The sequence below is a fragment of the Lagopus muta genome, chromosome 8 (genome assembly GCF_023343835.1).
Source record: "Lagopus muta isolate bLagMut1 chromosome 8, bLagMut1 primary, whole genome shotgun sequence".
Taxonomy (NCBI): Eukaryota; Metazoa; Chordata; class Aves; order Galliformes; family Phasianidae; genus Lagopus; species Lagopus muta.
Genome location: NC_064440.1, coordinates 24,520,901 through 24,547,790, shown reverse-complemented (window position 1 = coordinate 24,547,790; position 26,890 = coordinate 24,520,901). Strand labels below are relative to the sequence as shown.

The following is a 26,890-nucleotide window of genomic DNA, read 5'->3' as shown; positions in this document are numbered from 1 at the left end:
ATTTTTAATAGAGGTATCATAATGGCACTTTGATACCTGGCATAATACGTGAAAGCAATATTACAGATATCAGCTGGTCTCATTTTTTCCTTCCTCAATTTATCCTCATTTATCCAGTTTATCCTCAATAATTACTTTTTCCCCCCCTTTTTGTCATTTTAAACAAATAAGAAATACTTTGTGAATCAAACAAATTGTACTGGTATTACAGCTTACGTCTTAGAGTATTATCACTACCAGCTGCTGATAAATGAAATATTTGATCCCAAAAGGACTTGATAATGTGTCGTTCATCGGTATACAAATTATAACCACAAGGAATCGCTGAATTGATACACCTACCATTTTGTGGTCATTGACAATCATGAGCTCCAGATATTTCATTTCTTCAAAGACACCACGAGATGCCTGATGGATTAAAGGAATTCTGAGAAATCATGAAGATGGAAGAATTCTCAAAAACAAAAAACAAACTGCAGTTGCTGATTTAATAGGATTACCTGTACATATTATGTAAAGTTTGTAAGTCTATCTGAAGTGAGACCTTCTACTATGGTAAATACTCCACCAACTTGGTGAGCTTTGATAATTGACACTGGCTGGGAATCTGAGCTGCATCATTTGGAATAAGTTTAGAATTTACTTTTTGGTTCAGTACAGAAGTCACCACTGCTTCCCTCCTTACTTAGAGAAAAAAAAAAAGTCTCAAGTGCTGAAACTGCTGGAACCGTTGGGTACAATTCATCACAGAATTGAAGAGAAAGTTTCTAAAAATAGATGAGCCCTCCAAAAATAAGCCACGAATTGTACAAGTCAGTGAAGAAATACAAATTATTTTTCTTAAACCCGATTATTCCCCTTGCTCTCATGCATATGCATGTGTAGATCACGAGGACTGTCAACTTTTGTTCTCTCAGTAACCCAGTCAAATTAGATGTCCTTATTTGGAGTTCTTCTTTGATCATGCTACTTAACACACCAAGTGAAAATAAAATCAGCTACCTTCAAATAGCAATATTTTATCCAAAAATAATCTTTATCAAGCAGATTTGAAATCTAAAACTCACCCCACTTTCTAAAGTCATTTTCATTACTAATCTTCCGTTCAACTGATGTATAGTTTTGCTTTTATGTAATTTAATTGTTTGATAATTGTATTACACAGCAATTTCAAGCTACAAAAATATTTATTTTCTAAAGCTTCTGTTAACTCAAAATCCAAACTGGATGGTTTGGGCTTTGTTTTTATAAATGTTCTTAACTAAGGGTCACATCTGTACTCACTGCTCTCCTTCTTCTCTTTCTCTTCAGCCACAATAGTTCAGAGATAAAGGGCCATTTGGAACTAGATTCAGTCCCTGTACAAATCAGAATTTAAGAATTTTGTGGCGTTATTTCAAACTGCGAGTATAAAGTCCAAAAAGAGATTAAGATCACCAAAGTTAGAATAACATTTGATACTGAAAAGTTCATTCTTGCAAAATATGCAGTAAGTATTTCATATCAAAACTCAAGTCACTTGGCAATCTAAATTTAGAATTAAAGCACACAAGGGAAGATAGAAAGATTGTAGACTGGGCTTAGGATATACGTTTTCTTTCATTTCTATTCCTCAATAGCATTCCTATCACTGATTAAATTATATGATCTGCAGAAGAAAGTTGGTTGGTCTTCATAGATGAAAGTCTGTCAGTTACTTTTCTGAGATCCATTGCAATAATTATTGAAAAAGAAAGTTTAGTATTTATTTTCCAAGTGTTTCTAAATGATCAACAGTTTTAAATATCTCTATTAGCCGAATATTCAAATTATTCAAGTTATACATACAACTATTTCCAATATTGAAAAACTCATAAGTAAACCATACCATAGTCCTGCAGCTGCTTGGAGGCCTGTGTTCCAGAAGTTCTTTGGATGATGTGTGGTCTACTTCTGCTTTCCTGTTAAGAAAAACATGCAACATATTCTTCTAATTAATACTGTAGAGTGAAAAGGCATTTCTTTCAATATTCATCATTCTTACTGCTTTTCCACAAAACACAACCACGGTACCAATTTCACACAGCAGCAATTTGAAGTAATGTTTGCAATCCTAAGCAATCACAGAGCATTCACCAGCATACAAAACTCGGATATCAGAGATGTTTTTGAGATTGTTTGAAAAGCGTCCTTTAAAACCCTTAGCGCTAGAGAATGCAAAATCATTGATTCCAATAAACCAAATTAAAGAGCACATGTTTAGATGAAATCTTCCACTCCCAGAAGAAATGCAGGGATCTGTTTCCTATTTATGACAAAAACCTACCATCTTCAGTGCAGCAAAATGCAAGAAACTAATGAATACGGTATCTTTAAGAGGATTGTTCCACTGTAGTGTTGAGTACACCAATAATAAGCAGCCTTTTAATGCATGTGTTCTTTAGAAGCCTGACATGCCCCAAATTATTGCATTTTGATATCTCTAAAAGACACTTGTCTTCTCTTCTCTAACACTTCTTCTATAGAGGCTGCCAAAACATGCAATTCTTTTTGAAGGGTAGGATGCTACTGTTCTGTAACTCCTGGGAGAGAAATATATAATGAACTGAAGGAAATAAGAGCACATTTTTGCTGGTTTTGTTTTTTTTTTTCCTTCTGGAAAAAAATGTTTTAAATAGCATCCACAACAGTTAAGGTTAATCAAGCTGAATAATCTGCATCCTGAAGCCTATGGCCAAGATATTATCTCACAGGAAAAAAAATAAAACTAGTCACTGAAAATTCTCTGTAGCTGTACTGTTTTGATCTTCAGCATTTTGAAAAAGAAAAAAAAAATTCATCTGTTCTCTTTTCATTTAGAATTCTACCACTTGAATCTTAAACAGCATTGGCAGACAGTATCTCAGTTGAAGAATTTCTCCTCTGACTTCTGTACGGATACAATTGTAAGTATAATTTCAACAAATTTACACCGTCTGTACTGTCAGCTTTCAGCCTCACAATCTTTATGAATATGTGCTACATCAAAATGTAGCTTAACGTGGCTTAACACATGGCATGTAGTACAGCTTTTGAGGAGACTGAGAAATGTCATTCTTCCCAGTTGCAGCATTTTTCAGTGTCCATATAGTTTCCTGCACAGCCCAAGAGTTGAAACTGTGATTCCTTTGAATGCTGATTCACCTTCTTTGAAAGCTTCAGGAGTCAAAGATTTTGCAGATCTTTCTCTGGGCTACAAATCAATATTTACAGTCACTAAAAGACATGAATTCTGCAGCACTACGTTATTATCATATACTGGTAAGTACCTGAGTGAGGCACGTTTGGGAGCTGTGATACAGCATGTGGAACAGACCCTACAGACTAGGTGAGGTAGAAAAGTCTTAAGGTCTACAACTCAATGTTACAGAATCATTCTGCTGAAAACCACTCAAACCTTTGAACCATTCAGGATGTAGAGACCTTCCCGGTTTTGTTACTGTCTGAAATGTAGTCAATTTTATAAATAGGCAGTTTTAGGAACAGCTGTGCTGTGATATACTTCATGTGAAGTACAAAAATAATTATAGTTAGTAAGATTTTTGCATAAATACAGTCCTAAATCCCATGTAAATATTTGAATATATGACTAAGCTGGATCAGAATAATTAAAGTGACACACATATTACACACATAACATCTACACTCAGATATAATTATCTATTTCATTAAGATCTTACTGGAAGTACAGTAGATCAAAGAGCAACTTGGATCCAACTGCTTTGTGAGAAGGATGACTTCCACACCCTTCTATAAATTTATAAATTCTTTAGTTCAAGTACTAGAGCAAATGGATAGACACCTTTTGACAGTGCCAGCCACCTGCTATGGAAAACGTCTTACTATTCCATTTCCAGCAGCTAAGTGATTAACAGCAGATAGGAAGAGGAAAAATGAAAGGAAAGCAAAGTAAAATGTTAGTCAGTTCACGCTTGCACATTTCTCGTCCTAAGTCCAGTCAGGTGTTTTAAAATACTTTTGTTTTCCATATGAACACAACACAGATCACTGATTCACTGATTTATCCTCTAGTTTTTATTTGCTACTCCCTGAGCACTCTCTTTCTCAAACCAAGTGAAGATCAGATCAAAATAAACTTACTGCACTGTGAGTCAAATCCATCGGTTCTATCAAGTACACGTAAGCACTGTCTTCAAACATGCCACTGGAACGTGGAGAAAGAACTGACATTTAGTATTACATGAGAATTAACTTGACTCCATCAAATGTTTTTTTAACAAAATAAAACCAAAATTATGGCTGAAACTCTGATCAATATTAGAATAACCCCATATGTATACACATTATCATCATACGTACTTAGAATTAAGAATTTTTTTTATTATTTTTTCAGAAATCAGGTACATATAATGGTAACGTAAAGATGAAAAACCAGAGTATACACATTGGACCTAGAAAACAGGGAGTCATAAGGCAGATATTAGCAGCAAAATGAGGTAAGTTACACTTAACAGTAGCTAATTTTTTTTTTTACATTATCTAACAAAAAGAAAAATGCTTCTGTGGGCTTTCATGCATGCATAGTGAGCAAACAGACTGCCAGAGGACAATTCTTGTTCATTCTCTACTACAGTAAGTCATTTTAGTGAAATACTTTTTGCCACTTACCACATTCAAAGGTTTCATGAGATATTATCAAAAGACTTCAATTCTAATGATACTAAAAAATGGTGTGAGCAGATTGGCATAACAGGCACTGGTATTTTGAAATTTCAAGCATCTTTTGGTCTGGAAAATTTTAGTCCATCACACATTATGATATAATATTCAAGAGTAATAACTAGTTAATAGCCTTGTTTGAAAAACGAGAAAGTGCACTTACTGAAGCCCATTACAAGTTGAAAGAGCAACTTTGGAATCCTTGATACCTCTGATATTTCCATGGTAGTAGCAGTGCTCCCCACCCTAATCATGTTTAAATTAAAAAAAAAAAAAAAAAAAAAGAAAAGAAAGAAGAAAAAACACAGGAAATTGCTCTGATTTCATGTCTGTTGTTTAAATCTACGGGGAAACATATGTAACATCTTCCATTAGATAAAATTTCAGAGAAAGCAGCCTCTACTTAAACTGCATCCCAATGACTATTACAATTTGATAGTAAAAGTAAACCTTGCCTGGTAAAGAATATTTTATGCCTTCAAGTTACAATGTGAGTTACTCTCTTGCTGATGTCACAGCACACCTCATCTTTCTTTTTTTTTTTTTTTTCAAACATATTTCTTTGCTGTAAATTGATGCTACAGAACTGTTATGTAATGCAGGTTACATGAGCTGACTTGTCTCTTGATACTTGCCAGGTCCACTAAATTTATAAGTAATACACTGTTCATCAATTACCTGCATGTGTTTGGCTTCAGTTTGCGTTCTACCAACCCAAGTTTGATTTTCTCTCTCTAAAAAAGTATTAATTTAAGCATTATATCATTAGACTATAGGTACCAGTATTATTTATGAGCTTTAGTGTTTTAGATTGGCAACACTAAAATGCACAGTTAAATTCTCACTCTGTAGCTCAAAAGAGTAATAAAAGTCAATTCTTGATTTTAACTGCATAAAATTAAAAGCAGATGCAAAATGTGACTATGTTAATTTGACTATGTTAATAGTATGTTAAGATAGTATTTTCATGGTTTCATAAACTAATCAGCAGTCATATTTTAGACAAGTTCCTGTTCTTAAAAAATAACACAGAAATTTCCTACAAGCATGTTTAAATGTTAGAGAATTAAACAAGCAAAAAACCAACCCAACAACCCCTCAACATTAGGTGAACTACACCCAAGATGTCAGTTCTCAAAAGCCTTAATTATACAAAGTGAAAGAGACCCTGTTGAATGCAGCAATACAGGATTTGACGAGTCAGAAGCTGTAAGAATTAGGCAGAACAGAATTAGTGCTGAATATGCTGTCAAATGGGCTTTCAGGGCAACTCTGAATACAGTCTGTCAGGTCTCCACAGGAAAGTTAGTCAAGCTGTAATATGTGTATATACGAGGGGAAGAGGACAAAACGAGAGATCAAAATGCTACAGAGAAAAATTGGTACATAAAATATTGAAGTTTTAATCCAGAAAAGCCTTGCTCGTACGTGACCTAAACTCCAGGGAATGCTGCATGCTTTCCTCCGAATTGAAAGAGCAAGTTCCCCAAGCTCATCCAGCTCTTCACTACAGAACAAACTGAGCTGAGCTTAGTCTATCCCACATGTAATGGCTACTGTGTCTACAGCTACGATGTGTCACAGCACCCTCCCTGAATTCCATAAAGCACGCTGAAGCAGCTTCATTTGTGGAAGACAGATTCCTGATCTCAGAAAGAGGAAGCACAATTCTATACCCAGAAGCTAAAAGGCTTCTACGACATATGAGTATGAGATTCATCATCATACTCTTAATTCTGGGGTCATCTGAATTCCAGCACGCATACTAGAACCATTTCTTCGCACTTACTATGACTTGAGGAATTAACAAAAATGTAAATGCTCTTCAACTATGCACAGCATTATTTCTACTTCGGGCCTTATTTAATGAGTTATTCAAATTCTGAATGAAATTCCCAACAGAGTCCATTCTGCACAAGTAAATCAAAGTATTATACAAAATGCAACCACCACGTATTTACTTCTCTACTAGTGAGAATACTCAGAACATGCTTTTTAACAACTGGTGATCATCTTACTTGCACAAGCAGCTTTTCAATCTTTTCCTTTTTTTATAGACTGTCACGCAAGTGAGAAAATTACTGTTTGTTCCCTGAAGTTTTCACTCTTTCAATAAAAATCTACAGTATTTTCATCAAGATCTCACATATTTGTATCCACATCCAGAAACAAAACAATCATTTTTTTCAAGTCTAAAAAGGATTATAAGATCCTGTAAAAAGCTTAGGATGTATTTCTCATTTGATCTCCTTAATTAATTGATTGTGTATTTTCTGAACTTATAATGAAGACTTCAATGCATTAATTAGAGTTATAAATTAAAGCTAAATTATTGTTTCTAAACAAATCAATTGAGAGAAGATCCCCTAGGAAGCGTGGATCAAATTACTGCCGCATGCAAAGGCAGTACATTTGCTCAGTCTAAAGTTGCAATATAATTTTCCAGTCAGATCCATGATTCAGCAACCGCAGTGCTCAGTGCTAGCGCTGCAGCTAACAATTGCACGAGCTTGTCCAAATTCCAAAAGGATCCATTTTCTTGCATCATTCAGCTTTTTTGCCCATTCTGCACAGCACGGAGTCTTAATGAAACAAAATCACTTTTTCTTACTATGTTACGTGAAATTATTTTCAGTAGAATACAAAACAATTCACTGCAATAATTAGGTTGCAATAGTGTTATTTTGACCTAATCTATCTCTTTTATTTGTAATTCTCTATAGCAAAGGCAAAATAATCAGTTATCTAATATATGGCCAAAAAGTGTCACTTCACTGAATGCATAAGCGTAACGCAATTGCTTGCTTTTCTCCACTCTAAATAGAGATATGTTTCACATATAACAAGCTCACAACAAATGTTCCAGCATTTGTATCAGCTATGAAATAAGTCATTCCCTGGAAATGTATTTTATAATGCTCCTTTGAACTTATCAGTCTTCATGTTGTTAATACAATCAGAAGTTGATTCTGATTTCCATAGTACTAAACTATCTAGCATAACTTTACGTCTTTGTATCAATAGCTTATTGGCACTGAATCCAACTTAGGAGCCAGTCTGACAAACTAAATTAAGTAGATGTCATTAGATAACATGCTAGCTTTCACAGAATTTCTACTAACTCCAGTTAGTTAAGTTTTCATCTTCTTTTTTTTTTTGTTTCCCAGCTGTATAATTCTTACAAAGAAAAGTCACTGCAAGTTTTCTGCTTGTACATCTTGTATTTCCACCACCTGTTCCTCTTGCAATTTGTGCTAAGTACACGCAATAAACACTACGCTAACCGTGACTCACATCCTGCCATCCCCTACGTTTTACAAAGCACAACTGTCCTAGCACTGCCTGGATCATCCATCACTGCCTATTTCCTACCCCAGCCCAGATGAACATCCTTATGTGTCTGTAAAAAGGCTTCTGATGTTTTGACCCTTTAAAAAAAAACAAAACATGTTACTGGCATTGTTGCCCCAGAAATACCATTCTGACACATGTTAAAAGCGCAATACCTTAGACAACTTCTGTTTCCCATCTTCATAGTGAATCTCCACATAATTGGAAGATAACAAATCACTGTAAAAAAAAGCAAAAACCAAAACATCAAGATGAGAAAAATCTGATTATACTGCTATGTGGATGCTTTAGTTAGAATCGCACCGATTTTTATTTCCATTAAATAACCTTAAAACAAACAAACCAACCAACCACGCAGCTTGCAACCAGTAGATGGTTTGATTGCACTCTGGAAGACAGTGTGTTCAGTTCCCCTATCCTATTTTAGTCTTACAATTGATTATCCTGAACATACAAAAATAAAAAATCCAGTGACTTTAGAATTTTGCTAGCTGCCCATGACTGTTACTTTCTATGTGTATGCTTAGTTCATTATTGTTTTCAGAAACATTTTATATTTGATCTAAAAATCATATACATTATATGCAGGAATGGACAAATGCATACATGACTGTCCCAAAGACAAAAGTGTATCTGTATCATCTGTACCTTGCTTTCTCATCTGCAAAAATCTTAACTGTTTTCCAAAAACTTTCTTTAAAAATAATCAAACAAACACAAATGCAAAAAACACACACTATTCCTTTTGTTTGCTTCACGTTTTCTTTTCAGACCCTTTTTTACTTGTTTTTCTTTTCCAAACCACTCTGGCAAGATACATTTCTGAAGCATAAAAGAAATCCCTGTACTGTAAATAACTTACAGTTGGTTTTTTTTTTTTTAGACACCTCCAATGTCTCATTCACATCTCACCCAGTGAGCGGGTTGCAGCACAGCACCCTCAGGACAGCAAAGCATTTGAACGTGTTAGTTGGCACCATCACATATGTGATATAAGCACATTACTCAATGTAATGACTTCTCAGCAGTTTTAAGGCCTCTAAGAGCCTTCCAAACAGAAATGTCATGAAAGCAACTGATAGTGACACAGATAAAAAAGTACTGCTGCTATGAATAAAAACCATCACTATGATGAAAGCCTGGTGTGACAAAGTAGTTCTGATAGGAATTCATGACTAACAGGTATTTGTAATAACACGTCTCAAAATGAGATACCCCATTAGCAGCCCTGATTACACTGTTACTAATGGCTCATAAAATCAATTTGTCATCCCGCATTTATTAGGCATTAAATTTATCACAGCTCCTGCTGAAGTCAGTTACCAGTGCTTCTCTTAAAAGTCCTTTTTTCATAGCACTGAGAGATCACAGTATGGGCAAAGTAGCAATAGCCATGAACCACTACTGAAGTTTAGATCTAGTATTAGATATGGAGCTTGGCAGCCCTGCCTGTGGCAAGGGGGTTGGAGCCTGATGATCCTTGCAGTCCCTTCCAACCCAAGCCATTCCATGAGTCTATGAAGTCTCACCATTTGTTTTAACCTTCATTCTGATAACAGTATTTAAATATATACACATTTAAAGTGTTGCTTTAAAAATAAATTCAGCTGCATAAAATCATTTTGACTTTCTCAATATGCATCATGCTAAACTATAAATTTTCTGCAAGAAAACACAAACAGTATGAATAGCACAAGTGCTTGACTTCAATACAAATATTCACTGCATTTAACACGACAAGGTTTAAAGCTTCTAACAAGGATTATATATACAAAGCACTTGAACTGAAGAGTGTTGATAACATCCTTTTCTTCTTTGTCTTTTTCATGAGTGTTATGAAGACTGCTGTCCTCAACTACTTAAAGGGATGGTATAAACAAGACTAGAGGTAACAAACACAAGGGAAAATGGAAAATTCCACGAGGATGGTTAAAACCTACAACTACACTCAACTAGAAACAGCCTTAACCAAGTGGTTCCAACTGGACTTGATGATCCCACTTCAACCTCAATCATTCTGTGCTTATCACTGTGCTCACTAAACGCTTTGATTAGTCTTTGATCACAGCCAACTGCAGCCTCATACAGTAGATGAGTTTAACCTCAGGAGATGAGGTTGAACCGACACAAGGAATAAAAGTGCTGTTCTTGCACAAGTCACATTCACACCGTAATACCTAAGTTTTCCTCAGCTGAAAGTTGAAGTCTTAAAGCTGGCTGTTTATATTTCTTGCCTTATAAGCTAGTAGTACAGGCAAAGGCCAGAGTTGCTCTTTTGATTTTATTTGGGTGTTTGTTTTTTTTAATACAAATCTTAAGACTACTAGCACTGTTTTCTATTTGCAGTGAGATTTTTGAAGACATTCCTGCTTCATTTGGAATTCCAAATTCCAAGTTCCATTTTGTTTCCTCAAACAATGACAGGATCTAGATTTACCTGCTTCCAAATCAAGGAAGTTTTTTTTATTTTTTTTTATTTTAAATCCTCTCATAGCCATGACATCATTTCAAAACTGCTCTCACCACTCTCCAGTGCTTTTAGCATTTTGTTAAGACTTGCACTGAGTGGTCGCTCACTGTATCCGGACTCACAAACACGCTTAACTTAATTACAAGATTTATCCCTTAGAATTGTCCCATTGCATGTGATGTAAGAGCTGCTTAAAAGCTCTTTTGTCTAACCTTCACAGAATCTTTCCAGAATTCAGTGTTATTTTCCTGGATTTTGGTTGAGCTACTCTCATAATTCAGTTATGTTCTTCTCCAGCCTTCAACTTTGCATTGCTTCCAGCTATAGAGGGCTTCCTCATTCAGGAAGTAAATTGAGTTCTATCGAGTATCCAACATTATATCCTTATGACAGAATATTCCTATATGTATTCATATACATAAAGAAAGCATGCAGTAGACAGTGGCTTTTCCAGTAGACTATTCACTTTCATCATCACTGACTTTCCAATTCTAATGTCTTGCAGACCTGCTGGACACAAGGCATGTCGATAAAATTCTCTGTATTGAGCAAATCCCCTCTGAAGAAAGCTGGGGCCTGCTACTGATGATATACTTCCCAAATACCAGGCTGTGAACAAAATGCATTCTAATATGTCAGCAATCCACCTGACAAATACAACACGATCTACCACCTTGAAGTTGGTCGATCCACAAGCTGCACTAGAGCAGAGTATTTAGTGCTAGCTGCTGATCATTACATTTTGCCAAAATTAACCACCAAAGTATTGGAAGGGCATTTTTTTTACTCAACATTCCCCACAGGAAATATTCTATTTATATATTCCATTGAAAAATATCAACCATCTCCTCCTTAAAATAAGCTTCTACCCTGCTTGATACCTGATTTTTGCTAGCCACCCTCTTACCTAGCATGCATGTTGGATCACTTACAGACAATTGTTTTTTGTCTGTACCCTCCTTCATTTTCTGAAATCCTGTCATAACTGGGAGGAAAAAGCATCATATTGAGGTCACCTTGTATCACTTATGTGTACTTCTACTACCAGTCTGTATTTGTGAACATTGAAAAGAACACATTCTTTCAATCATTCAGAAATTCTTTAATGTACGCTGCCGATTTCAGACAGCCAGGATCTTATTCAGAGGAACAAGGGAGAACAGCGGGGGGACAGTATATCTGCAGGCATTTTTACCATGGCTTTGCTATTACACCAGTTGCTCCTATATTAACAATGATCTGCCTTATTCTTCATACTGGTAGTAAAGTCATAAAGTAGAGAACTCCACATAAATTAACTTGTATCCTTCATTACTATTGCCAGAATGCTTAAAACTTCTTTTGAAAGGCAGCTCTGAGTTTCAGAAAATATTTGTTGTGCCTCATCTGCACCAGGACTGCCAGCTGACCTATTCGCATTTTGGTTCAGCAGAAATGCAACCGGTTTACACATCTGTTTACCCAACAATTGTGTAAGTTATGGTCATATCAGAAGAAGGCCTATTTAGACCAGTACCATGTCAGCACGACTTAATAACGAACGCTTGCAACAAACTGCAACCCAAAATTAGATACGATGCACAAAGTCATGGAAAAAAAATGAAGTAGAGTCTGCTACACCCTCTTCTGCAGTTCCCTCCATGCTACCTTGCTTGTCTTAGATTATTTTTAACAGAGCTGCCTCACTGTCTCCTCAGTCATGTTGAGAGATGGCTTTAGACACAGAGGCAAAATAAAGAGCCATGGAAATGCCATCCACGGTTGCTAGTTTCTTTGAAGAGACGAGCCGGCTGTTAAAGCAGCATATGCTTTCTGAGGAGCTGACATCCATATCCTTGGCACGCATTTCACTTCTTCTACTACCAATAGAAGAATGGACGTGTGAGAAATAGCTTACCTCAGCTGTCATCTAACTATGCTTATGGAAAAAAATGATGACACTAGGTAAAGGACATAAGATCTCATACTTAAGTAACTAAGTTGGCTTCCAGGAACTCAGTATGCAGGCCGTGGAAAAATCGTACTACAGATTAATTACATTTCTACCTTCTTCAATTTCCTTTACACTAACCTACCACCAGTCATTTTTTTGAGGTACTGTGAAGTGATTCGAGTTCAGAACCACACTTAGCAATCACATTGAGAACCTTGTTAATTACTTAACAAAAAACACATCATGTGTTATACGTTACTTCTGTATTTTCCCGTAAGCATGCAGAAAAGCTAATGACAGCAGAAGCTGCAAATGCACTTTCATGCAGTAATGAAAGATTATTTTACCTGTCATTTCGTATTGATTTTATACTTCCACTTAATTCTTAAACTTTATCAGTACAAACTTTCAGTGGCACAAAAGCTCTCTCCCATTTTTTAGACCAACAGTTCCCTATATTTAGCTGATGACACATAAGCAGAAGTGCTGTAAACAACTAAACCAACACTGACCTTTATTACAAGTTCAACATTCTTGACCACAGTTGTCTAAAATTATTGTTCACTTTACTGGTAAATACATTCTAGGCTGTACCTTTCAGTGCAGCCAAACCACTAAGACTCCCACTTCATTAGGAACTTCATGATTATAGTGACAATGATACATTCTCTGGATAATTAAGAACTAGCCAGTTGTACAAATATTTGCAATATTCCCACATGGCAACTTGAACAACTAAAATAACATCTCTGTGACAGTTCATCAATATATTAAAACAATACAAACATCAAAAACAAGAAAATTGACACCCTTCCAATACTGGTGCTACTGAATGTTCACCATCTATAAATGGAGCCACTGACATTTGTACACATCTAGCCTTTCAAGCACATGGTGGCCACAAATGAATATAGGTATTGTTGTCCTGAATATGAGCAGACATGTAAATGAAAGAACAAAGATGACAGCAAACATCTTTAGCCACAGTCCAATATGCTGAACTATGCTATACCAGGATGCAAGCACAAATGGTATATATATCATTTTCTGTAACATTCTGCAAATACAGCAAGCATGGAAATATTGTACCAGTATGGGAAGTAAGTCAGTAATACCTATCAACATTTCACTGCTACATGTAAGGATTGGTCGCTGTGGGTTACTGTGATCTATGGTGTTACCACATGGTAACTGAAGGTAGTGAAGTCGTTCATTCTGCAACTACTTCTGTTGTAATGAGACATTTTTAAAATTTTCACATGAAATATACACAGAAAATGCTATTTTTTATTCTTAATCACTGAGGTGTTTTTTAAATTACCACAAAATCTGGTAGCATTAAGTTTTAACAGCCAACAATTTAATTATAGTTAAACTGAACTACAGATTTTAAATCCATAATTGTAACAATCCAATTACTGAATGTGTATTAATACGAAGACTACTTTGCAAATTTAAACGTAAATGTAAGTTTTAAAGACCTTTAAATTGCACTGCTAGGTTTAGGCTTCTGAGGACCACAGTATTGATTTATATTTATCATCTTTATGTACCATTTTCCTTCCTGAGTTACGAAGTTTTAAAGGCATGTTATGGATGCCAGTAAGGGTAACAGCAATCTTGCTTAAAATAGGCCACATGTTGTTTTCTATTAATATAACTTGGACAACAGCACTTTTCTGTAGATCCTGGAATTTCACATGCTCTGACCTTGTGCTGTAAGTTGAAGACAATTAGAACAGGAAAGAAAGAAACCTCAAATTGTGCACTTACTTATTCAAAGTGAGGTCAAGGATGAATTTGGAACCAAAGGCCTCAATCTGGAAACTTGCCTGGGCCAGATGTACAGCCTGTAAACACGAATACACAGCAATACTATAGAGCTTTGTGAAACATTGCAAGCTGTCAGAAAGAATAATTGAGCTTTATATGCAGTAAGTATTCGTGACTAACAAAAAGTGAAAAAGTCACAGAAACCATGCTCATTATCTCCCAACCAACCAGATTCAAATAAGTATCTGTATTTTGTCATAGCCCAATGGCTATGTAACCAAAGTAATGCAGAATACTGTTCTTTTAATTACGTTTATTGCATTCATTCACCTTAAAAGGCCCAAAATAATTAAAGCATTTTGATAAAAGCCTTCTTATAAGAAAACAAGGGTAAAGCTTGTATTACACGTTATCAAGGACTTAATTCAAAATAATCCATTCACAATTAAAGGCTTTATATCTGGCATTATAACCAAACCAATAAATAAAGACTGATATTACACAAAGCAAACAAACAAAATGACATTAGCTAGTCTCACATAGGCAGTCAACTTCAAAAATATTCAATTTCTCTCATATAGACTGTATAGTTCAACTTTTTTTTTCCCCACTTTTCGATGTCAGCCACAACAAACATTCAAAACACCTTCAGCTGTTTTCTAGAAAAAGAAAAGATGGTCCAAGAATTCTGTTTTGTGATGACTGTGTTCCAGCAGAGCAAAAGAGGTCAGATCTGAACTTTACTGATAATATTATAATCAAAACATGCTTACTTATACACTAATAAGATACAAAACAAGTAACTACATGAAGCTGGAGTACCGTGCCCTCTACTCAAAAGACCAAAACATATTGCTTCTAATTACATTTTAAAATTGAATTTTTAATTAAACACTACAATAAATATTCAGATACATCACAAAACAAAAAGTTCTAGCTGTTTATTGCATAGCTTAGATAACCTGAAGGTTACCTTTTACAACCCGCAGGACCTGCAACTCTGGTTTACCTTTAGCATTTTTTTCCATGAACAATTTCTTCCTGTTCCTCTTCTATTCTTGCACTACATGCAGTACCACTGATTTTCATCTTCTTTTTCCTCAGCAAACACATTCATTTTCATAAAACTCTTCAACATCAATTTAAAAATCTGTTTCCAGAAGTTGCTACAGCATCTAAATTCAGCTTTCATGTTTCTGTTATTTATCTTTGCCCCCCAGAATTATTTACCTTTCAGCTCAGAAACTTTACAAAGCTCCTTCAAAAACAAACCCCACAAAATGTATAGTTACAAAACAAAATGTTCAGTATTAAACAGCCCTCATCCAAAGCCTGTTTTTTTTTCCTTTATTAAAAAAATATAAAACTCTAAACAATAGATTTAAAAGTAACATTGCTAGGTGGTTGCTATCTACAATAATACGAGAACCAGTATCAAGCACTGATTTTTGGTTCATTTCTTGTTTCTTTTTTATTATTTTGTAAACAAAGGGATTGTCTCAGCAGTTCAGCAATTTGCTGAAATAACACTGGACTGGCAAGGTGAGCTTACAGATGCTCTGAATTACCAGGTTGAAAGTTTGAGTACACATAGAAGCAGGAGACTTGATGGAGAGAGTCTGTTTCAAGGATTAAATTTATGCAAAAAGAAAAGTGATCCCAAGCATTACCTTTAAATTACGTTGAACAGAAAAGTAATATCAAAAGTGACTACTTATTTCTTCCAGGGTTAGCTTAGAAAAAAACATCTTCACTTTGGTCCTGGTGCAGCATTTCTTCCACCTCCCCTAACAGACTAAGCAAGACTTAAAATATCTGTTCTTTTCAAACACTCTTTAGGACACCCGCAGTATAAGGCTAAATCATCATCTAAGAGAGAGACAGCAACTACTTAGTTTTCTACAAAGTACTTCTCTGGTTTTAACACTACTATGTTTTGACTGCCAATTATAAACCAAATAACTAAAACTCCTGAACATACTTGCATTCAAAATGATCAAGCAATGTTTCAAGCTACTTAACCAATTTAGGAAGTGCTTAAGAAGAGAGGAAGATGTATCAACTCAATAGTAAAACACTTCAAAAATGCTTGTTGGCAATTACATCTTCAGCTTTTGAAACCCATGAAAATCCTGAAGACAACACAGGTACCAAAAGTTCATGCGCTAAAGAAACCATATAAACTAAAGATTGGGAATTCCATCAAGTTCTGTTAGATCCAAATGACAAATTCTGGTTTCTAGAGGGCCCTGACTCAGCAATTGCTATAGGATGGAGAGCATTCCAGGCAACAGCATCCCTGACTGTTACACCATATAGCCCTCCTGAGACATCTACTCACTGCTCTTCAGGACAGCTCGGTAGAATCCAGTCTGATCTGCTATGGCTTTATTTTGTCCACCCAAACCATTTGACAATACGCGTAACATTCTTTATTCAAATTTCTAACCTACCAACCATTTCTGCAACTTAAAGTTATTTAAAGCGATTGTATTCTCAGTTGAAAGTATTACCAGAAAAAAACGTTCATTCAGTAGCATTAAACATAATATTAGTGCTATTTCTGAAAGCAATTACTTCTGTATACCTATTACTGTGCTTCACTTGCAATACATGCAAGCCCATACACATAAGCAATTACTGTAAAGCAGCTGACAAGGTAATTCAGCACCCTGCAGTAGGGCATGTTCTCCAGCAAACTCAGCTCTTACCATCGGTTATAAAAAGAACGCCAGATTTTAAGTCTCTGCTGTTCAGCAAAAGCACTGCTTTGAATTCAGGTGAACATAATACTCCACTGCTGCAGTGAAATACAGACCTTGTTCGTCCTGTTTAATAATGTGTAACCACGTATGAAAGCTATATGGGCCAGAAATCAGATAAAGGTAATGAAACTGTTTCATCCTGAAACTGACATTTTTCCTACAACAGGCTAGCACACAGAAATGCACCAGTGAGTTGTTACGGGTGTTTTAGCCATTACAATTGCTGTATATCATCATGATGGGACAAAGTATTTCAGAAAATTATCTGCAACGAGGTGTACACAAGAATCATTTCACTGTATTCTCTTATCAGCTAGTATGTAACACAATGCCTGAAGTATCATTTGAAAAGACTGTCATCTGAAAATTGGTGCTTTTCATTTGCACGTTATGCATCGTCCTGTGTACCACTTTGGTGCACATTCTTATGCACACAGGAAACCAAGTACCTTTGTACATGTTTATCATTGTAAAATCTCTGCAGAGGTGCCTGCTCTGATAGGCGTAGGTTACTTCAACTGCAAAGCAGCAAAATTCAGGACAATTTTTCTGCAGCAGACTTGCTGATCAGATATACAGGAATGAGCTGAAGAATGGTGGGAGTCTTTAAATATTTTCCGCTTCCCCAACCTGAATTAAAAAAACAACAACAACAACAAAAAACTATAGAAAACATTCACTGCTCTAAATGGTTAGATTATTCATGTTGTCACTCTAAAAAGAGATTCTTCATATTAAGAATATCCCAAGAGTGTGTAGCTTTTTGTGCAATGCAGCATCTCTGTTTTATTCCACATCAAAAATCTATACATATACAGAAAGAATTCCAGTTTCTATCATGTCAATCACTGGCTTACTAAAAGTTTCAAGATACGCAAGGACTAGAAGTTTGTAACCAGAGTCTGAGTTCCACTGATTCAAGTCACAACTCAAAAGCTCATTTTCGTCAGTATGCTTGAGTACCATTTGTCTGTCATTCCTGTCTAACAGATTTTCAGAAATTGCATAACTATCACCACAAGAAGTGACACCTTCACAGTAAAACTACTCCAAATGCAAAACTACTAACAAGTGTAACAGCATTATTTAACTGACTCATACTACCTATAGGCCTTCTACTATGTTCATAGAAATAATGATGTCCATGCGACATAGCTCTGCTGACTGAAATAAGGGCCAAAAGTTCTCTCATTTTAGTAGGTGAGCAGAGAGCTTCGCACCCTACTCTGGAATCAGAAACCTACATCAGATTTAGATAGATTTTACTGAATCAAAACACTTCTTGATCTAGACCTTCCTTCTGACAACAGTACTGGTAAGCCACAACTCTCACAGCATGATGATACTCAGCTACCCATATGTAGTGCTGATACTGGCTTCTAAAACTCACATCCCCCTCTAGGATTTGCTAACAAAACTCTACAAACTAGTGTACCCATACCTTGAATCACTTTTCTGTAGAACCTATTGCCTACAAATACTAGATAGAACATACACATTTCCTTTTCAGAAATAACATGACCCACATTTCAGCTAGAAAACCAATATGGGGATCTACATAGGCCACTCCAAAAGTGCCCTCCTATTCATTTCTATGGATATTATAACAAATACAAAGAGCCCAGCAACACTGCTCAATAGAGCAAATTCTCAGCTGCAAAACACAACAGCCGTGCATTTTCACAAGCAATGAACAAGAGCCTGCAAGCTACTTTTGTAAGAATCTGTACCAGTGGAGGTGACTCACTGTTTCACAGCTGCTGTGATGGCATCACTGCTAAGAATATGGTGCCCACACAGCCCATATTTTATCAGCCCTAACAACCGGAAATCAGAAGTCACCAAGTCTGGACTACATGGTGGGTGTAGAACAGTCCAGTCAAGACGCACAACGTGCTCCATGTCTCCAAACCGGTATGGGGCCTGGTGTTACTGTGTCGCAAGAGATCTGTCTCCTTCTCTGGCCTAAGTCTGAAGCTCCAGCTTTCAGCTTGGTCAGTGCTGCAGCAAAAGTCAGAGCTGATAGCTTGTCCAGGTTCCAGGAGACCCAGAAGGATCACCTCTCTCCTGTCACCAAAGACACTGTGCACTGCACCCACTGAAGACCCATCTTCAGTGGACTGTGCACTGTACCCCACCGTACCCATCCTGAATCTTTTCTTTGATGAGGAATTCACACACTGCCACCCTAAAGTCTGCTGTTTTAACTCTGTCTCATAGTTGCAACAACACCTTGTCTCGTTACCAGTAATGACATGATCCAGGAAACTGTCACCTTCAGCCTCAGACTGGTTCAATAGGTCCTGACAAACTGGCATATTGTGTTCTTTCTGCTCCTCTGAGAGAATTTGCAGGACCCACCTGGTGCAAACTTTGTGACATTCCAGTGCATCAATGAGCGTCAAGCGGTGCAATTTTTTTCCACGTGGAGCTTCAGTGACACGCACTTCTTCACATGCTTCACATGAACCATTTTGTCAGACTGCCCCTCTGCTGCCATCTGTCACATGGCAACAAAGTGTAGCAAACATCAGAACATTTGCAGGAAGGTTCATCTTCTACTGCTGTACCATCAACATCCACCTGAGGTCACAGGCCAACACAATAAAATAGGAGGCATTACTTCTGGAGCAGCCCTCATACTTGAGAAGTTTGGATAAAGCAGATGTCCTACCCTCAGAAGGAGACAGGAACACCAGTTTTAACCCTACTGTAACTACTGAAGATGCAGGCTGCAAGTAAGCCCTTTGTATTAATATAAATTCAGTGCAGAACCAAAAGAACGCACACGTCATCATCCATTTGCAGGTACTATAAACTGAAGCTGCAGCATTGAAAATTCTGACAAAAACGCAACTGTCAGCTGAAAGACTGATAAAGACTCCCTGACAGTCTATTAAACTCATATGTAAGCAACATAAAGTTCATTCCTTAATTTGGTTATTTAAATGGGGATTGTAATGTTTTCATTACAAGAGGATTTAAAGCAAAGACTTATAAGACAGGCAAAGGGAATATAGTAATTAATGCATATGACTTCTCTCTATTTCAGTAAGACCTCACACAATGCCATCTTTTAGAGGTTATTAACCATAGATAGTCTTGCGAGCTTTACAAAACGGGTCTGTTTTTTCCTCAATACCATCTCCTTTGCTATGGCTGTGATAAAGTTGTTTTCCTTTCATCTTGAGGTTGCCTCTTTCAAGTTGGGCATGCTACATATCAAGAAAGAAACCAAGTCTCAGAAACTGACTTATTGGTATCTCAGCCTTTCAAACAGGGTAACAGCAGAAAACACAGCATTAGGCCTTTATTTAAATTACCAACAGCTGAGCTGAACAGAAGCAACCAAAGAAATCCCAGGAAAAATGGCACGATTAATAGACTTCTTTGGGGATAGAACTGTCTTCGCTATTTTACATATTACATATTACTATTACATACTTCTTTCAGTGTCTTAATATCCCTTTTCCAAAATTATACTAAGAACTCAGAATGATGAAGACAAAATACATTGCTTCTTTATGACTTATGATTTAATTCAAGCCATTTTCCACTCAAAATTTGCTGTTTGCCATGAACTGTGATCTCAAAACCACAGGTTTTCCCTCTGATGGCCATCACAAAGATTTGCTCCTAGCATTCTATACCAAGTTGTGGCCCTTGTAGCCCTCCTCCTATGTCCTTACAATCTGTATATGCAGTCTGTGCAAATGTATCAAAGCAGTTATCTGATTCAACCAAGAGCTTATCGAAAGGCTACTTCCACCTGCAGAAGTTTAGAAAGATACACTCCAGAACAGAGATGACTCAGAGCTTTTCAGCAAGTTTCAGGTTTCTCACAAGCTTCTTTAGCGTGCTTTTATAAACAAAGGTACCCATTTTTTGTATTTCACACTAAAAATAACCTCAGAAGAAAAGTCAGCCTTAATTTAAGGAAACAGAAGTGTACAGACTTGAGAGTCTTCAAGCATCAAGTAGTGAAAATATTCTTTTAGCACCGAAAGATTACACACTGCAACATTGCCCACCTTGGAGAGCGACCACTTCACAAAGTCAGAACTATGCTGAACGTTCATTTCTGCTCACAGCAAGAAAACATTCTCGGAAAAACAAGAATGAACAAGAGAGATTTTACCAACACACACGCCCTCTTCTCATGGCATTTCATCCAATTCAGAAGTAGAAGGAGATAAAGAACAGAGCTAAGAATGCAGCTTATTTAACCTTTGATTCTTCAGTCAACTATTCTATTAGCCAGCTCTTCATTTCTACACAAGTGAAGAAGACTCTAAATTTGATTTTCTCTAAAAATCTCTTCATAAAATTTTATTTCAAGTCATTTTACATAACTGTATATCTCTAGCTTAACCTCGTTTTTCCACACACATGCGTAACTTCTACTACTCTCCCCTCCTTATGAGTGATTCAGCATTTCTGAAGCATTCAAGCTTAACCCCACAGACGATCCTAACAGCTTATATTCTGGCCACTACAGCAAAATTCAAGACAAAAGGGTCTAACTGAGCAATACAAATAGTTAGGGAGTACATCCTCATCATATTACCTATAAATCATCAGTCTCAATACATCATGTAATATATAAGAAAATTTAGGTTAAAGGATACAGTCCTAAAAACAGTGGAGGGGAAAATATACATACAGAAAAAAAAAAAATAAAATGACCCATACTAGCATCTGAATTCCACTTCTGCCCAATGTATCTAGAGACAAGTTTTTCTTTTTTGAACATGCAAACAATCAATCCTAAATACAGATTTCTTTTTTCACCCAACTACAAAGGTATTTTTATTAGCTGTATAGGAGACAGTAAAACCTAACAATCAGGATTTATTACAATACTGCATTTTTTTTAATCTAGGAAAGGATAAAAGCAAGCAGTAAGAGCTCCATACCTTTTTCCTCCCAAATCAAAATGCTCATCTGCATGTTCTACAGTCCAGCTGCTTAGTGATGTTCTAATTGTTTGTGGGTTGTTTTCCCTTTACATTGTAGGAATACTTTTTCTTCATTGATTACAGTGAATGTTAAGCAGCACAAAATAACCAAATACTGATTATTGTGTTATTGGTGAAACAGATGGAGGAGCAAATAAGAAAAAAAAAAAATCTCACTCAATGAAAGATGAAAGAATCAAAGTGGGTGAGGGAAGGAAAAGCTGCGGGAGAAAGGGAAGCCCGATGTTGCGCTCTGGGAATAGGAAATTTGAAATAAATAAGATAATAACAACACAAGCAATTCAGACAAGGAATACAATGAACCAACATTCAGTTAAAAGGAACAAAGCAAAATAAGTATCATGCCAGAAGAACAAAGTCAACAAAATTCCAGCCTCCATGAAAACCCAAACCTAAAGAACCTTTCCGTGGGAATACTGCAGTGTTTGCAATGCCTCAGCTTAAAATGGACACTGAGTGGAAAGATCCATTTTACACAGTACTCAGCACCACGCATACCCCAAGAAATCAATACCGATTCTGTCAGCACTGATTTCTGCAGAGCTTTACCCCAGCAGGTAGGGAGAGAGAAGGTGGGGCATGGGAAGGATAGGCAATGGCAGCAATGTTCTTGTGAGAATGCTGGATAAGTAAAGAGAATGGCACACTCTCACCTCTGTGCGTTTTGTGAAAACATCACACAGAAACATGGGAGAAGCAATATCCCCAGGGGCAGGTCTCCAACCAACAGCACAGCCCTTTCTTCCATATTCCTCTCAAAAGAAGGGGCAAAGTCCACAGTGTGTAAGTTTATTGAAACGAGTGGTCTCACTTCAAGGGAAGCTCCCCAGATGCCAGGGGATAAGCCTCTACATTTTCCCCAAAGAGAGGAAATACTGCATGGCAATACTCGTGAAAACAGAATTTGGAAGGATCTACACTTTTTCCAAGTCTCTAAAGTTTGCATAAACAGAGCACTTTCATTCTGCATGAGCACTGAGGGGGAAAGGAGGGAAGGTTGATCTTTGTAGTATACCACTGACATGGCTTATTCTTTTCTAAGTAACGTCTGAGACATTTTCACAGTGTAAAAAAAAAAAAAACCAACAAAAATCTCACATGCTTCAAGAAGGTTGTGGTGCAACTTCAGAAGACAGTATTATCTTAAGTAGCTTCATTTTCCAACACAGGGACAATCTTTCCGTGCCATCCAATGTATCGGTGCATTTAGATTCATCTGAACACGCACACTGTATCCAAATTCAATAAGCTAGAAAGCAACCTTTCTTCTCATGAAAATATCAAAACCATACAACTATTTCTAAGATTATACAGTAACTCCATATTAATTTCACATCTGAAATGTTATAGTATGAACAAAAACAAAACACATACTAATTCATACTCCGAAATTCCAAAAGAAGTGTAATTCAACAGGTAAGGACTATACTACAGCTAAGTCTATATACACTAATATGCATTACTGTTTTTTTCTACCATGGTGACCTCACCCTATTCAAACCCTCTTTGTCTTCACTTTACCTTTGTAACTTATTGGTTAAAAAAAGTTTGTTTTTTTAAATATAAATTTGTAAAATGAAATTGAATAATAATACAGTTTAGAAGAGGTTTACCCTACATCAAGTTGTTAAAAAAAAAAAAGAAAGAATTATCTAGTCTCAAGCAATTTCAGAAACATTTCTGTCCATATAAAATACAAGACTAGATTAGATCTCACATACACACACACAAAAAAAAACCAACACACCAACTCCAGCCATTTTAAATTGGTTTTCACTGGTCATACACTAGCAGGAAACCACTGCTGCATTAATTAGGTAGAGCATGATATACTCAGTGTCAAGTAACTCACACCTTAAGTTTAGATTTCTAAAAAAATTCCCTGTACAACATTCCTCCATTGTAGAGCAATTTTGGAAGAAGCATTTTGATGATGATGGTATGAAGTCAAGCTACCAAAATCTGCACTGGTCAGACAAACCAATTTTGATTAATTACCATCAATTTTATCTACAGTTCAACTACTGAATCACCTTGAAACTTAAAATATTTTTTAATTAAGACACAGGAAATTATGTTCTTGTTTAATAACATTTTATGTTAATTCCTAAAACAATGGTAAGGGCCAACATTAAGCCTTGAAGATCTACAAAATAAAATACACAACCACAGTTCTGCATTACCTATTATTTTATTTTTATTTTTAAATTCCACAGAGAAGCCTCTTTTTACCCTACCTTGTTGTGTCTCTGCTGGTGCCTTGCCCTAGTATCCAGGACATGATAAGGGGTTTCAGAGTCCTTGTTGATGTAATAAATGAGTCTTGAAGGCAGTGTGATTTCCTTCTGAATTGCATTGCTGTTGCTGTTATTTTCACTGTTGTTACTTTTATTCAGTTGAAATGCATTCTCTTCGTCTGCCCATACCCCTTCAGTTCTGCCTGCTGTTTCATTCCAGTGCAGGTCTGAGGAAAAAAGATACGCCAGCCATAAATTACATAGCAGAATACGTTTATTTCCATTTAAAAGTGACACACCAGCAGTGACAAACTCACAGATTTCTAATATTTAATCAGTTACTCAAGAAAACAAAAAGAATTTATTCACTGAGCTAGATCTGATTCATTTTCATGAATGGCTTTTAAAATAACGTTAATTATTTAAATGCACATATGTACATTTTTACATACAGTCATTGATAATAAATATTTTAACACCTTTCAGCCACCAAGAGGAAAAGAGTCTTACTGGATACAGTTACGCTCTACAACCTCCCGTGTCAGCGATGGTCTCTTCCACATCAAGAGATATACGTGCACATTAAAAATACATACACTTGTACAAGAAGATTGAGAATACTTGCACACACAGTCTACATAATAGGAAGTTCTCTACATCTTTTAACTTCGACAAGAGCCTTTAGCTTCAGTAGCACCTTCTCAGATGGAACGCCGTAGCCTTCTACCTTAAAATACAGTCAGCCAACGTACAGCGTAAAATCGGCAGCGAGTCGAGTGGCAGAGCGGCTGTATGCGGTACTCGACACCAGCTCGGTCTCTCGGAAGCAAATAAGGGCACCGGCAGCCACGGAGCCCCGGCGAACAAGTTGGCTCCCGCTCAGACTCGCGCAGAAGCCACCTATGCCTTTTTGTCGCATACCTCAGCGGCGTTTCTCCTCACACCACCCTCCGTAAAGCACTGCAGCATCGCCTCAGCACAGCGCGTTTTCCCCGTTTCACGAGCAAGCAAAGGAAACCTTTTCCGAGCGCAGCGTTACATACAGGGGAGCGGGCGCGTACGCAAGGCTGGAAAGGGCGGAGGAAGAGCTCGCTCGGCTGCGACGCGTCGCGTCGGGGTTCATCGCCCAAGAGGGAGGCGAGGGGGGTCGGGAAGGGGCGCGAGGAGCGGCGGACGCCTCGCCCGCGGACCGGCCATACCCACCGTCTGCCGCCGCAGCCCGGGAGCGGGCGGAGCCGTGGAGCAGCAGGAGCGGCGCGACGAGGAGCGGCAGGAGCGCGGGGCGGCGGGGCCGCCGCAGGGAGATGCTGCCGGGCGGCTTCATGGCTCATAGCGCCCCGAGGCGGCGAGGGGGGCGGCCGGCCGGCGGGCGGCGCGGGGCCCTCACCACCGCGGGCCGCGCCCGCGGGGCCGGGAAGGCTGCGGGGGCCGAGCAGGCGGCTCCGCACCGCGGCACCCGCCCGTCTGCCTCCTCGCGCCGCCGCGACCGGAGTCCGCTACCTCGGCGCGAGGGCGGGCGGGAGCGGCGCGCGCGCACCCTCTCCTTTGCTCTCCCCCGAACCGCACAGCCCCGCGGTAGGCGCAGGCGCGGCCGCGCGGTCGCCGTCCGCCGCGCCGCCACCGCCCCGGCGCGCGCCGCGGGCGGGCGCTCACGGCCCTTACGGCGCGTGGCGAGCCGTTACGCGCAGCCGTTAACGCCTCCGCCGGTGGCACCTGAGAGCGGGCTGCGCGTTTCCTTGGCGAGGCCGGCAGCCCTCGGCCTCCGGTCGAGCGCGCCTGGGTGAACCAGCACGATGAGGAGAACCGTCGCGGAGATCAAAATAACTTCAGGCAGGTAGATTAACCTGCTTCTTTGTAGTCCGTACGCAGCGTTGGCAATCAGGAGGCCTTACAGCTGCATTGCCTCAGCGGGCTGGACGCTGAGCTCTTTGCGTGCGTTTTGCCTACAGACTGGCAATATTCAGGAATAGATACACTTTATTTGGGTTCAGGCCTCCCAGTTGAGGAAAAAGGGCGATTCTCCTTTTTGCCTGGATCCCCTTTTTCTTATTCATCCTCTGCTGAGTGCCGGTTCCACACAGATTTCCAAAAGTACAGAATTTTTCTCTGCTTCATCTGGCTCTTCAGCAGCCAGCCCGAATTAACACAAACTTTGTATCACCAAATTAATTACCATTGCTAATTTAGAAGATGCAAGAAACTTTGCAGATCATTACCATGCAGACTGTTTTACAGCAGTACCATTACTGATATATATATATATATATATATATATATATATAATTACCTTTTTTAAAAACCACAAAACTGTTCTGATCTGCACATGCCCCTTACCTACCAGCATGTGCTGGTAAGACAGTGCTGCACATGGAAGTTCAGAATTAAGCACATAATGGCAGCCAGGAGAGAGCAACAGAATGGCCCAGATTGAGGGAAAAAAATAAAGATGGAGAAAATGCCTTAGGATTGCTGTTGTGTGGAACTGCGGAGAACCTCTACCAGTTTTCTATACAAACTGATATTCCTTGATATGTATTTTCCCAGACAATTTCCATACAACCCAGCTGTTCCTCGGCTTCAGATGTCACCAGAACTTCTTAAGCAGCACACAGTCTCCCACTCACACTGCCACACTGCTCAAGCTGTGTTTTATGAAGCTGATAAAAAGTTTCAGGTGGCCATGC

The 26,890-nt window shown here is 38.0% G+C and overlaps 1 protein-coding gene across 10 annotated transcripts in view; it reads right to left on the bottom strand.

Annotated features, from left to right (window-relative positions):
• ADAM23 (ADAM metallopeptidase domain 23) overlaps nucleotides 1–26,890 on the bottom strand; it is an 80,659-nt gene that overhangs the window by 38,629 nt on the left and 15,140 nt on the right. For 6 of the 10 annotated variants that reach the window (XM_048953807.1, XM_048953804.1, XM_048953806.1 and 3 more), the window contains exons 1-9: nucleotides 25,410–25,577; nucleotides 24,207–24,433; nucleotides 14,226–14,302; nucleotides 8,205–8,268; nucleotides 4,862–4,944; nucleotides 4,120–4,183; nucleotides 1,868–1,940; nucleotides 1,285–1,358; nucleotides 343–408 (exon numbers count right to left, since the gene is read on the bottom strand). In XM_048953807.1, the coding sequence (XP_048809764.1) occupies nucleotides 343–408; nucleotides 1,285–1,358; nucleotides 1,868–1,940; nucleotides 4,120–4,183; nucleotides 4,862–4,944; nucleotides 8,205–8,268; nucleotides 14,226–14,302; nucleotides 24,207–24,433; nucleotides 25,410–25,530 (849 nt within the window). In that variant the 5' untranslated portion in view covers nucleotides 25,531–25,577. Of the gene's footprint in view, nucleotides 1–342; nucleotides 409–1,284; nucleotides 1,359–1,867; nucleotides 1,941–4,119; nucleotides 4,184–4,861; nucleotides 4,945–8,204; nucleotides 8,269–14,225; nucleotides 14,303–24,206; nucleotides 24,434–25,409; nucleotides 25,578–26,890 lie in introns of those variants that run through there. The other 4 variants (XM_048953808.1, XM_048953813.1, XM_048953805.1 and 1 more) reach the window with 3 other exon arrangements.